General features: G+C 43.8%; 2 protein-coding genes across 2 annotated transcripts in view; one reads left to right on the plus strand and one right to left on the minus strand.

Annotated features, from left to right (window-relative positions):
- Window positions 1-1,394: 1,394 nt before the first annotated feature.
- Window positions 1,395-2,229, plus strand: LOC114851135 (gamma-crystallin S-like). Its single transcript, XM_029142725.3, has 3 exons — window positions 1,395-1,495; window positions 1,573-1,818; window positions 1,910-2,229. The coding sequence occupies exons 1-3, from the start codon at window positions 1,487-1,489 to the stop codon at window positions 2,180-2,182; spliced, it is 528 nt and encodes a 175-aa protein (XP_028998558.1). The 5' UTR covers window positions 1,395-1,486; the 3' UTR covers window positions 2,183-2,229.
- A 551-nt stretch (window positions 2,230-2,780) lies between these two features.
- LOC114849770 (potassium voltage-gated channel subfamily H member 3-like) overlaps window positions 2,781-14,002 on the minus strand; it is a 28,900-nt gene continuing 17,678 nt past the window's right edge. The window contains exons 11-15 of the mRNA XM_029141489.3: window positions 8,476-8,690; window positions 5,980-6,254; window positions 3,888-3,997; window positions 3,704-3,759; window positions 2,781-3,625 (exon numbers count right to left, since the gene is read on the minus strand). Of these exons, the coding sequence (XP_028997322.1) occupies window positions 2,930-3,625; window positions 3,704-3,759; window positions 3,888-3,997; window positions 5,980-6,254; window positions 8,476-8,690 (1,352 nt within the window). The 3' untranslated portion in view covers window positions 2,781-2,929. The remainder of the gene's footprint in view (window positions 3,626-3,703; window positions 3,760-3,887; window positions 3,998-5,979; window positions 6,255-8,475; window positions 8,691-14,002) is intronic.

Genomic DNA, 14,002 nt, shown 5'->3' on the forward strand with positions numbered 1-14,002 from the left:
TTCTAAAAATTCTAACAACTACATGTTCAAAGTCTTTACATCCTACATGGTTGAAACACCACAGCGTGTGTTACCTGTACAGTAGCATCAAGCACTGATGTCCTCATACAATACCACGTTTGTCACACTTCATCAGAGCCACGATTACATTCTTGTTTACTTTGGCACAGACTAAAACCAAAGGTGTTTTAGAAAACTCCTAATTGTGACCAGAAAACCAGAAGTGATTTAGAGAGAATTATTTCCACACTATTAGTTTAATTTTATTCTACTGATGATAATAATGATTAGAGAAAAACAACAAAAAGATTCTACCTTGTTCGAACATACTGCGTATGGTAAATGGTCAAAAATCCTTGACAAGAGAAAACGTGCTGTTTTTGTTGTTTTTGTGAAAATGCTACCTCCTAGTGGTGCTCAAAGTAATTACATGAAAATGGCAACAACCTTTAACATTCCACTTTACAAAATGGTTTAAAATATTTTTTAAATGCTTAAATGTTCCATGGCTGCCTGAAAACTTTAAAACTAAAATTGTATGTGATATTACCAACTCAATATCAAGAGAACATGAATCCTGAGCACAGGAATTAAGTCATTATGCTCATTTTGTACTTTGTACTGTACAGTCATTTGCAAGTGCCTTTTTGCACTTGCAAATGACTGCAGGTTTGGCCTAGTAGATATGTTGTATTAGCCATTTGTGCCTAAAGCCTGACACCCAGTGGCCATTAGAGACATTGCAGCACATTTTTCCATCCATACAGTCCGTACAATCTGTACAGTGGAGTGGTGAGTGAAATTCAGATTGCACGCTTCAGTACACATGTAATGCAGGGTCTGTTTTTATCGCTGATAATGATGATGGTGCCACAGATGAAATACCAGATGCATTTAGTGGATATAGACTCAGTTTGAAGTGGCTGTGAACAGTTTAGTTTAGATAAAATATAAAAAACTGGCAACTAAAAAAAGAGCAAAGCAAAGATGCTGAACAATGACTAAAACAAATGAAATAATAAAAATAATAAGTACTAATGTGACAGAAAGATACTACATTTTTAATGTTTGTGCACAAGAACTCACAAGTTTCTCGTAATGAAACAGAGCTGAGAGGCTGTTTTGTGCTGCCAATGCTGACTGTGTTCAACAACTGCTGCAGTTCTAACATTTATGCTCTCATCAAACAGAGGTTCAAAATATTACCACTTAGTGTGCAGTGTGTCTGTGCTTGTTTGTGTGTGTGTGTGTGTGTGTGTGTGTGTGGTGTGTTCATAGGTCTTTATGCTGTGTAATCCCACAGCCTCTTTCTGGAAAACATGCCTAGCAATGGAACCACTGACTCAAATTTTGGATCTCATTCTCATGACAAAGCAGTTGTCTCAATTATACAGCAGGTATAAAAGAGAGCAAGGCCACGTAGGAGGACACACACACAGACACACACGCACGCCGATCGTATAGACACAACACACACAGTGGCAACATGGGCAGAGTGAGTACTAGTCATTGAAGGCACCATTTAGATGAATTAACATCTGCTCATCACTCACCTGCTGCACCTTCCCGCAGATCATCTTCTACGAGGACAAGAACTACCAGGGTCGCAGGTATGAGTGCGACAGCAACTGCGCCGACTTCCACTCCTACCTGAGTCGCTGCAACTCGGCCCGGGTGGAGAGCGGGACCTGGGTGATCTACGAGAGGCCGAACTACGCGGGCTACCAGTACGTCCTGAAGAGAGGCGAGTACCCGGACTACCAGAGCTGGAACGGCCTCAACGACAGAGTCAGCTCCTGCAAGATCATCCGCTTTGTGGTGAGTCTGCCTCCATGAGCTCAGCAGAGGTTTGGAATGACAGATGTTTGCAGATGTTTGCTGCCGTCACTGATTTCTACCTTCCACCCAGGCGAGTGGCGACCCTTACAAGATCCAGCTCTACGGGAAAGGCGACTTCGCTGGTCAGGTGTTCGAAGCGACTGAGGACTGCCCCTCGGTGCTGGAGAAGTTCCACTGGAGGGAGATCCACTCCTGCAGGGTCCTGGGAGGCTGGTGGGTCTTCTACGAGCATCCCAACTACAAGGGCCGCCAGTACCTGCTGGAGAAAGGCGAGTACCGCAAGTCGGTGGACTGGGGCGCCGTGTGCCCCACGGTGCAGTCCTTCAGGAGGCTGAACGACTAGACGAGCTGCTTTGGTCCCAAGAGACGCAATAAACCTGACTGACGAGACAGTGTGGTTTCATCACCGTGTGTGTGTGTGAGTGTGAGTGAGTGACACATGCACAGTTCACTTATGTAGCAGCAGGTGAATGTTTTAATTTCTATAAAATCTGGCAACAAAAAACTAATTTCATGAAATATCCTGAATTAAACTTTAAGCAAACCTTAACTTTTCATATAATTAGAGATATATTAAAACGTATATACTGTGAAAACACCCAGCATGAATTCAAACTGTGAAAAAACAACTCTTTTAATTTAATTAGCATCCTATTTCGTTCATCCTATAATTTGATCATTTGTTCTGTGACATGGCATCTCTGTCCAAAGACAGCATGATGACATTTCTCACCTATGATGTGTCACAGTAGCAAGAATATTGAATGTATAGTCAAGGAACAAATATGTGTAATTTGGCTCTGTATAATCTAATAATTATTGTAAAAACCTGTTCTTTAAATCTGTTCTTGGCTTGAAAGCATTACATAATTTACAAGTCAAACTGAAGTTTACAGGAAAGGTTCTGACAGAATGTTCAATTATGCAGAAACCAAACAAACTGCAGCCGTAAAACAGTGTGTTTTATTATCACATCTGCTGACATCTGGTGCTCACACTCAGAACAGTTTCAGATTAATGTATTTACGTTGTAACTCACATGCCAAACCTTGGGCCAACGTTCATGCAGTACAATGTGCGGCATGCGGGTTCACACTGACTGCTGCCCCTCGTCGATGAAGCAGAGCTGGGTGCTGTGCGGGCCCCACTCCTCCTCCTGAAGGTCCAGGAGAGGCTCCTGGGGGCGTGGCGCCGTGTGGGAGGCCTGGAGGGGAGGCTGGGGAGGAGGCCGTGCTGTGAGGTGCCAGTCGGGCTGGAAGTGCAGCCGGGCCTCTGACTGGTACTGGTGTGGGAGACTGGGCTCAGGCTGTGTCTGTGGGGCTCCTGAAGGCTCCGACAGGTCCACTAAGACGGGAGGGGCTGAGGACGACAGAGAGGGGGTGGAGGAGGAGCAGGGCTGTGGCACCACTGTGTGCTCGTGGGGAGAGCTGTTGAGTGAAGGGGGAGCCGAGCAGTAGGAGGCCGACGGTGCTGCGCCGGTCTGATGGGAAACTGGAGGCTGATGAGACGAGCACCGAAGTGGATCAAACTCTCCTCGTAGCACCTGCACATTCAGCGGAGGAGAGGGCGGCTGTTGAGGATTCTGATTGTGTGAACAGTCCACAGATGCGTTGTGGGTGAAGGGGGGCGGAGCCGGAGAGCAGCTGTGTGAGGAGACGCTGGGAGGCGGCGGCGCAGCGCTTTGTATCAGCAGCACGGACGGGTTGCGGAACAGCGGCTTGAGGAGCTGCGTCAGAGCCTGCAGCTCCTGGCTCACGGCGGTCACCTGACGCGAAAGCACGCTCATCTGCAGAGAAGATGATCACACCAAGAAACCTCAGTCCCAGTCTCAGTTAATACCTGCATCGTATCACCACGGCCTCACCTCGTGTTTGAGCTTGCTGATAGTCTGCATGGTGTCCCCCTCATCATCACGGGCCTCTGTGAGAAAACACACACGGAATAAGTATCCTACTAGTCAGACTGTGTGTGTGTGTGTGTGTGTGTGTGTGTGTGTGTGTGTGTGTGTGTGTGTGTGTGTGTGTGTGTGTGTGTGTGTGTGTGTTGACCTGAAGCTGCCACATCAGGGCTGGGGAGGAGACTCGCAGTCGCAGTGGGAGAAAAGTCAAACCTCTGAGCTGAACTGCTTTGGTTTTCTGTCTCAATTCCATCCACAAATCTGGAAACACACAAGAACAAATGGAAAGTCAGAAAACGAGACGGCTTTGTGTTCTAGTAGTAGGATGTGGACGAGCTTCTTCTTTGTATGTCCACTGACACATATGTTTCCATATACCCCGTATGACAGTTGCCTTACTCATACCTCAGTCTGCACATTGTTTAATTAACAAGAGACAAGATAAACTGAACCTGAGTGCAGGAAAATCTTCCTCTGTGGTTCTGTGGAGCACTGCAGCACTACTAATTATCCTAATCATACAAACAACCTCCAGAGATTCTCATCCAGCATCTCCAGGACCCTAATTAAAACCAGCAGCTGATAGCTACTGTACGACACGCCCTTATCAGTAGCTTCCTGTGAAGGTGCAGGAATAAATAGGGTTCGTGCCTTTGCAAATTACATTTCACGCTAATTCACTTGCACCATATGCAAAGTTGCAAAGCTGAAATATTTTTTTAAAGCATGAATGTGCCCAGTGAGTCTGCCTACTATTAAATCTGAAGGCATCGCCCCGACAACCAGCTCCAGAATAAATAGTAACCAAATGGATGCCGAGAGCAAAGAACTAGCAGTGACCTGAGAATGTTACTTAGTTTCACTCAGAGCACTGGGAAATAACTCTACACCAGCAGGCAGCGCTACAAGTATGTCAGTATTCAGAGGACCTTGGACTGCAGATATACAAACCATTCAGACAGCAGCATTTGTTCACACCCATGACTGACAACACACAGTTTATAGCAGCATCTGCGTCAGCGTATGTCGGATAAAACGCTAAGTGGTGCCGTGCTAACGAGCAGCCAATCAGACTGGTTTCTATCATCCATTCAGTGTTCACTGACAGGGTTCATCCTCTGGCGACAATAACATCCGTCTAGAGCCTGCTGGGATATTTCCCTCGACACCTGTCTGCACCAACTGTTCTGACCATGTGACAGAGAAAATGGAAAATGAAAAGGTGAAATCTCACAATGTACAGCAGCTACTGTAGCATATGGTTTCCTCTCTAACGGTAAACTGGATGCACCCCCCCCCCCCACTCCCTGAAGCCTGTGATGTTCGTCCATATGACAAATTGAAAACCCTGACTTGCATAAAACATTTATGGTAATGTTATGCATCCGGTAAGCCGGCAGGTCAAAGGTCGCACGCAGCGAGAGCCGGCGATGGAATCGGAGGAGCACACACCTGCGTACTAATTAGCCGGCCGAGCGCTCCCAGCTTCATGCAGCAGGAGTTCAGCTCCTGGGTACGGACGAAAACCTGCTCAGTGGAGCCTTTTTTCGAAGACAAACCGTCTTCACTATTTGTTCAGCTTTGGGAGTTTTGACATGACAAATGAAATAATCCAAAAGAAATAAGAGGACTTTAAGTGCACTTTAGAAAACAAAACAGCTGTAATAAAAAACTAGAAGTGATGCACAATGTGACCTCTAAACGTAAAACAGGCTGTAAGTAAAATGTTGTATTGACAAATACTGAATACATCTGTCAATTTACATTAACATCCACGTAAACAAACTAGATTTGATTTGATTAGATTTTTTCTTTTCATTAGACTTGCTTCATAAATTCTCCTCAACTCGTTCGCTCCACCCTCCTGTCTTGCAGGTGCACACGTCTGATTGTCTTCCTGCTTCTCGCCGTTTGCGTAACGTTGCCTTTAAAGACATGTAACACATCAGACTTCCTGTCAGATGTACGAGCAGTCTGGCTTCATTAACACTGTGGGGCATTTCTTGTTACATCCTGCGTCCACCCTCAGGGAGCTGTACCCAAATAACTCCAGCCCAGTGTCTGCTGCCTCCTCTCCAGGAACTCCATGCATATTAGCCCGTAGATGCTTTTTGTCAATGAATAATTTCACAAGTCGCTAGAAATGCAGGTCCAGCTCCCACTGAGGATTACTCGCTACTGATGAATGGAGCCTGCAGGGCTCTGTAACCAGGTGGTAAATCGATGAATGGCTCTTTACTCACCGCGGGCTGAGCTCCGGCTGCAGGCAGCTGAAGCTCACCACAGGGATCTGCAGGCTGGAGGGCCGGCCGTGGTCGCTGCTGGGCCGGAAGGGCCGCGGCGGCAGCAGCGGGGAGCGCAGGGGCGAGCGCATGGGGGAGCGCAGGCCCCGGCCCAGCCTGCCCACCGCCTGCAGCTTGGGGTGAGGAGAGTTCTCCCCCTCTGACCCTGAGCCCTCCTCATCCTCCTTAATCGAGGGGAGCTTCTTCACGATCCCACCGTTGCTCTCGCAGTCTTCCTGGGTGAGAGAAGACCAAGGCAGACACTTTATCAGCGCCTCCTGAAGCAGAGTTTGCAGTGAGGCGGTTTGGCAGGTTGGGGGAGCTGCTGGGCTTTTCACGGAACACCGTCCATTCACAATAGCAGCACCAGTGCTGATCTCCATTCAGTTTATGAGCAGTGCTGCAAAGGAGCATCTCCATTCAACAACAAGCAAGCGGCCGCACCATTCACTTGCAAAGAGATTTAGCACTTGTGCATAAGGTGCCAGATTAAAGACTTGTCTCTTATTGCAAACGTCAAAGTTAATGACCTCATCGACCGTCTGTTTAAAGTAAAATCCTATGGTCACCAGTGGCCGACGTGTGTGTTTAGAGGTTATCAAAGTGATATTTCCTGCACTTTCACTGGACTAAATTTTGAAGCTGATTAAAACAAATCCCATCGCCCCCCCCCCCCCTTTTCTACTCCTCCTCTCCCCTGTCACCACCACCACCCTCCCCTCTCTCTCCCCTGCATTTGTTGTCTCCTCCATCCAGTCTTTTGGCTCACGTGCCCGGCTGGTATTTTTAGATCACAGAGGTTTAATTTTAGCAGAGGTTCGCCTGGAGGGAACCGAGCAGAGAAGGGACTGTTTGGAATTTTTGAGCATGTGCGAGTGTGTGTGTGTGTGAGAGCAGCACGTGCCACCCTTGATATGCAGCATGCCACAACAAGGGCAACAGGCGATGCGTGTGTTTCTGTGGCTGCGAAAGATGAGGGATGCAACTGTGCTGCATGTTCAGGGCGTACAGTGTGCAGACATATGGGGACGGAGCGTGTGTGTGTGTGTGTGTGTGTGTGTGTGTGTGTGTGTGTGTGTCTGCATCACTCACCAAGGACAACCACACTTCATTGTGGTGACTGAGACTGTGTCGCTCTGGTCTGTGTGTCGGCACGTGAATGCAAATATCAGCGAGCCCCCGCCCCCCACCCCCCGCAATTTCCTTTCATCCTGATGTTTTTTGGTCTCGTCTCCATCTGGTTGTTGCTCTATTTTTATCCAGTCAAGGATGACCCCACCCCTTCGACAGGCTATTTTTAGTCCCACAGTGCTGTTTGCTGGGGATGCACTAGTGCTGTAGTCTCGTGTAGAAGTGTGTGTTTTAAGGCACTGGCAGCTACTGCATGTGGCACGCCAGTGAAATGTTTGCATTTCATTTTCAGACCTTTTAACTTGTGTCATGAAGTACACAGAAAGCTTGGGAAAGCTTTGTTACATAATGTTATACTCTCTTCATATAGAGTTTCTGAGGTAAATATCAGTGCATGTTTTTTAAAAAACAAAAAGCAGATTACATTGTTTCATTTCCTCTTCATTTCCTTTCATTATCATTAGATTACACAGTAGTTTCAAGTCAGACAAGTGCACATGTTACAGTGTAACATCTCCTTATGTGACAGCTCCTGTGTCCTTGAGATTTAAAAGCGCAGGCTCCTGTATTGTTCCCAATTTTCTCTGTTCTGATTGGTCAGCATGTGATGATCTTCCTGTGGCCCAGATCATGATCAAAAACAGTCATTCAGCAACACCCTGGCTAAACTCCTGCTGCATATTATGTTATCAAATGCTAAGAAGAGCCATCTTTTCTTGATTTTTTAAGTGCATTGTTTAGTTTTCAATTATGTTGTTGTTAATATACCATCTCCTATTTCTCTGGCGTCTGCTCTAACTAGCAGGCTTAATCACAGTGAAAATATGACTTCATTAATTCCACTATATGCTGGTTAATCATGTGCACGCTACAGCTCAGATCCATCTGCAAATCCCTGGCATCTGAATCTGCCACGTTTAGCTTGCGTCTTTATCTGTTGGCTGCATCTCAAGCAGAAGTCATGGTTTCCTCCTCACTCCCGGTCCAGATGGTTAATCCTTTCCAAGTGCAAAGCCCTCACTGCTCAAAATGTTGGGTGGGGGAGGACACAGCTGAGACTTATTTTAAAAAAAAGAACAGAATGACTCTACTTGTGGATTTGTCTTTGAGGCATTTAAAACATACGATGATTCAGCCTTCATCTCCCATTCATCACAATATGAAACTGTTGATGTTTAACAGTACAGCATGTGTCTGACTTTGCTTAGTCTGAAGCTACTGCAAATAAAGCACTAGCAAACAGATGTTTGGATGGTTCCATCCACTGATGGATTCGTGACTTGAGGCACTGCTGTAATGGAAATACAAGAGGCCTCATGCTGGTACCTCAGTGTCGTGTCCTTCTCGAAGGTTGTAGGTCAAATCGTGCTGGATCTCAGTGATGAACTTCTGAGCGTAGTCTGGATAAAGGCAGAGCACTTCCCGAAGGCCTTTGAGACTGATATACTGCAGGTCACAGTAGGTCAGGGCCTTCACACAAGCGTTTGTCTTAATCACTTCCTCCTTGGTCAGACAGTCAGAACCTATCAGGTCGCCCCTACCTGGGAAACAGAGATATTATATTCCATTATTTTTGCATTTACCTGTAATAAATATAAAAAGCCATAGTCTGGTTGAGCAGCTGGCTTTGCAATACAATGATTAATAACACATTAAATGCGCATAGTCACAGTCGCTCTGGCTCTGGTGCTACAGTTCTGGTTATGCTTGCAATCATAGCATCAACAATACACATTAGCTGGTCCACTGTAAAATGCCATTCTGTAGTACTGTAGTGGTGCATATCCAATAAGCCCAGTGTGGTTGTTTATAATAGCATCTGCAGAGGCCGAAGCTATTATCCTCTTATATTCTCACTTCATCTGTCAAACTGTGGGCGCTGTTTAGCCAAAGACATACCAGAGCAGAGACTGACATGATCAAGCAAGGAGCACAGCCCTGTGGAGGCGCTGTGACCTTTAGGGTACCGATTTATCAATGTACTTTCTTATTTATGTCCTATTTCTGGCTCGTGTCTCCGTAAATCCAAAGTGGCAGTGTGTGTGTGTGTGTGTGTGTGTGTGTGTGTGTGTGTGTGTGTGTGTGTGTGTGTGTGTGTGTGTGTGTGTGTGTGTGCGTGTGTGTGTGTGTACTGGTTTTCAATAATTGCAGGGACAGAATTTTGTTTACACAGTGTGGGGACACAAAATGGTTTGGGGACAAAACAGGCTGTTCCCGCAAAGGAAGTGTAGTAAAATCAATTCTGAAGCCATACTGATACTGTGCCAATATGTTTTTAAGTATGGCCCAGACATCACCTTTTTACTTTTTACCATTACTTCCAAATATGGTCAGTCCCACCCACCTACCTGGGTCCCCATTATGAATATTCATTTGGCAGCCATTTTGATTGAAATGTATCTGTCAGGATCCCTGGGCTGGCTCTGCCAGCCATTCTGTCCTTTCTACCATGCCACGCCCTCAGCTCTGGACTACACCCGCTCCCTCTCTTTCTCTCAGTGAACGCAATAATGTCAATTCCACACACCTGTGCCTGCCCTCTGCTCGCCCTTTAAAAATGTACACAGCTTGGCCTTCATGGACATATTTTGTTTTCCTTTTCATACTGTATTTCATTTTTATCCCTGCTAATCACAGATTTCATTGGATGTAAGTTGTGCTTGGTGCCAGTAATGTTTAGCCATGCTCACCAGTGCTCAGCCTTGTTTAGCCTTGCTCAGCCTTGGTTGCTGTGTTTGCTATGCCAGTCCACTTCTTGAAAATTGTCAGCCTCTACTGTGGTTGGCCTCCACCTTTAATGCAGTATCACCGTGTTTGCACCATGTAAGAGTGTGTGCTACGCCCTTTTGGCCTGTAGATGGCGACTTTTTGTACTGAATTGTATTATATAGGCATGTGTGAATAACTTTTGTTGAAGTCCTGGGTAGTATAGCGGTTAAGGGAGAGGGCTTGGAAACATCTGTTGTGAGTTCAAATCCCTGTACAACTAATGCTTTAATTTGATTTACCGAGAAAACGCAGTTTGCATTTTATTATTATAATTTTGCCCACAAAACAATTTAAGAAAACACAGCATTTTTTCATAGTTTTACTCGTTTTACTGAAGCCCATGTAGACAAGACAAACAGTTGTTTGTCTGTAGGGACAGACAAACAAGCGTTCTGACACGCCATAGAGAGATTTTATACCATTTATTTATATATATTAATTAGTATCCTCTACAAGTTAGCAGCGATAGTCTGTGAGACTTTATGTGAATGACCATAATCACCGTATTTAAAAAAAGTGAAAGGGTTTGGCGCCCTGAAGCCTAAATGCAGCTGGTTATGCTGCCCGACGTAAACACGTCCTGCGCCATTATGGAATAGGGGGAAGGGATGTGAAGTTTGCCTTTGCAACTGTAAACCAACATGAGATGCCATGTTTACGGCACAGAGCAAGTTCGTGCAGATATTGTGTTTAATGTGATACTGGTAAAGTATAATGCAATGTCTTTTATTTACATTGCGTTTGAGTTTAGCCGGGCCTGAGTTCATCATGTCCCTTCCCCAACGAAGGGGCACATTTGTATGATAATGTATTCTCACCTTTGCTGGAAGTTCTGTTGAAAAACACATCTAAACCTTACCGTCAACTGATCTGCTAGACTACTTCATTCAAAACTTTACATTCAGTGCAATAATTATCTAATTGATTTAAGCAAAAAACATGTTAATTTCTTAGCTGGACTTTATGAGCTAATGATCGGTGGAACATCTCATCCATATAACCATTCCCATTAAAGAGTGAAGGACCTTTATTTTGTTTGTAGAAGAAGCACAGGTGTACTAGCTCAGACGAGCTAACTACTAGCTAACATGCGGAACTCAACCAGTTACGTATGTTTACATAAAAACCATTGCGGTAAATGTCAAAATCATAGAGACACTCAAAACAAATGTGTTCTTGTTCTACTTTATTTAAAATTCAAAACCAGCATTTACCAGACTGTTTCAATAGCAGGGAGACCCCCTGTAGGTTATCAGCCATTTGAATATAATAAACAGAAGCCCCCAGTGTAATACAACTGCCAACCAGAAGGCTTCTTCCAGGCGTTTGTGTTTGTTGGCTCAGTGGTCTGAAACACAAAGCACACCATTTTTGCATAACAAATGCACGGGAATGGGAACAACAGCAAAATACAAAGAACAGACAGAAAAAGTATATCAAAATAAAGATTATTTGTCCTTACAGATATTAAACCTCACAAAGCATCTGGTGATATTGTTGGTCGATTAGCTTACATGGCTACATTTTCCTCCAACAAACGTCCTATGAGATGTTGCTAGGTTAGCTAACATGTGACTCACCGGTTTATATTCAGTTAAACAACGTTTTTGATTTTTTGTTTTTTTTAACACGTTTTTGTTTTTTTACCATGTTTTTTTAACACTTTCTATGAAGCAAAAACATGTTCACTAATGTGTGACTGACAGGTCATATTTAGTTGAACGTTTTCTACCGCTTACAATTGTCCGGAACCCAAAGTAGTTACCTTAATGCTAACCTTGGTTAGCTAACAAATAGGTTACACTAGTGGACAGTGGAAAAACAATGCAGGTCCTTACTCACCAGACTTCACGTTAGTTCTTCTCAGGCGGAGGTATGAGTCTGCCAGTGACTGTCTGTGCCTGTAGTCCATGTTACAGGATTGTTTCACTGAGAAGAATTCAACCGAAGTTTTTCTGCTGCGGCAAGAAATCAGGCAGGCATTTCTAAAGCTTTCAACAGTCAGTTGCTGCTGCAAGGTGAGCAGTTGGTATTTATATATGAATACGTAACCATGGGGGAAAGCTACCCTATTGATTTAAAACAATAAAGTAAGGTGCTCTAAATAAAAGGCAGAAATGCTAGCGTAAGTGGCGGCATTACTGATTCAAACTGCTGCAGTTTCGAGCCGACCCAGAGAAAACATAGGAATAAACGTGTTGCAGCAATAATGAGTGGATCTGCTGAGTTCTTTCGTCAGGTCATAGAGTTCAACAGATCTACAGCTGCTGTAAGACAAACTGCATCACTCATGATTATTACGGGTATTTACATAAAATCTATCTATCATCATGCCCCGATAGAATGACTAGTCGTGGATAATGTCTAAATTTGAATGCAACAATGTTTATTTGAGAGCGGGTTGTTGCGCTTCATACTCCCCACATCTGAGCACACAACAGATACTTCATACTAAAATAGGTTTGGTGTAATATACTGTATCTATGTTACAGATAGAAACGAAGATCCGGACCTGAGTTACGCTGTAGTGCATTGGAGGCTTCTAAACCATGTTGCGCCACCGGGTGGTTAAAATGAGACTAGCGTCCTGATTTTTTTCAGCCAACTGCAGGATTAAAAATCCTTAGTCAGTGACGCACCCGTTGCACCGTGGTGACGCAATCATACTGCAGTGAAAACGCTTGTCACATCATCCATTTTTGTTAGCCTTGCTTAGTTTACCTAGTTTTACTTTTCTATATTCTGGTTATTTAGTGTTTTTTCTTCAGGTAGTGTTTTTGGTTTCTGTAAATGTTGATTTACCTGGTTTCTTTTAATAAAGATAATACTAATATAATAAGACTTTCCAGTTTCTCAAAGCACTACGAGTAAACCAAAGAACTGTCTAAATCCACTGCCACTCTGGAATGGACCAATCTGACAAAAGTGTGCTCAGCACAGTTCATCATGTTTAATCAGCGTAGGGCAGGAGAGGTTGCAAGCATGCATTTTTGTCAAGGGATGTTTTTCACCACCAGGATTTGGACTTGCTGATCACTACAGAAACTTCACAAGAGTCATAATGAGATTCTTTTGACCCCAGACATATTGTGTTCTTTAGAACGTTTTGTAAAGCACAGAAAGCTTGTATGGGGTGCCAAATGTAAAAGTAGCACCTATAACTAGTTTTCTCACATTTAACTAAATGACACAACATGTTTTCTCACATTTAGTTAAATGTGCAAAAGTCTAAATGTAAATGTTAAATATAAATGTAAATGTTAAATATAAATGTAAATGTTAAATCTAAATGTTAAATGTTAAATATAAATGTTAAATGTTAAATGTTAAATGTTAAATGTAAATGTTAAATATAAATGTTAAATGTTAAATGTAAATGTTAAATCTAAATGTTAAATGTTAAATCTAAATGTTAAATGTTAAATGTAAATGTTAAATGTTAAATGTAAATGTTAAATGTTAAATGTAAATGTTAAATGTTGGCCGAGTGTAAAACTGAATATTCATGAATGGGCAAGACTCCATCCCTACCCTCAAACAGCGCTGGTCTCAGATCAGACGCGAACTCAAACACGTCAAACAGTACGCATAGCTCCGCCCACATCTGATTCTGGATCGGTGCACGAAAATACTGGAGAGAAGCCTGAAGTCGAAGCCAGCTCCGACTCCCTAACGGCAGGTGTGCGGGCTGAGGCTCCGCTTCAAACTGCCGTTCTGTCGTAAACACCATTAATGAGGAGTCAAGTGGGTTTAAAAAGAATATTTCTGTGGCGCCGGTGGAGAATTAGTTGGCTAACTATACTAGCTAGCCGAAGTTACGTCCAGGCTAAAAACAAAAGTTTCCAGATCAGATGTGGGCGGGGTTTGCGCGCACTGTTTGAGGTGATTGAGTTCACGTCTCTGATCTGAGACCAGCGCTGTTTGAGGGTAGGGGTGGAGGCTACTTGCCCATTCATGAATATTCAGTTTTACACTCGGCCAACATTTAACATTTACATTTAACATTTAACATTTACATTTAACATTTAACATTTACATTTAACATTTAACATTTAACATTTACATTTAACATTTAGCATTTAAC

The sequence above is a fragment of the Betta splendens genome, chromosome 2, assembly GCF_900634795.4.
Source record: "Betta splendens chromosome 2, fBetSpl5.4, whole genome shotgun sequence".
Taxonomy (NCBI): Eukaryota; Metazoa; Chordata; class Actinopteri; order Anabantiformes; family Osphronemidae; genus Betta; species Betta splendens.

What these genes read in the sequence shown, in the direction of transcription:
- LOC114851135 (XM_029142725.3), top strand. An exon ending in GCAAGATCATCCGCTTTGTG is followed by an intron (nt 1,819 to 1,909) that starts GTGAGTCTGCCT and finishes CCTTCCACCCAG; the next exon opens with GCGAGTGGCGACCCTTACAA.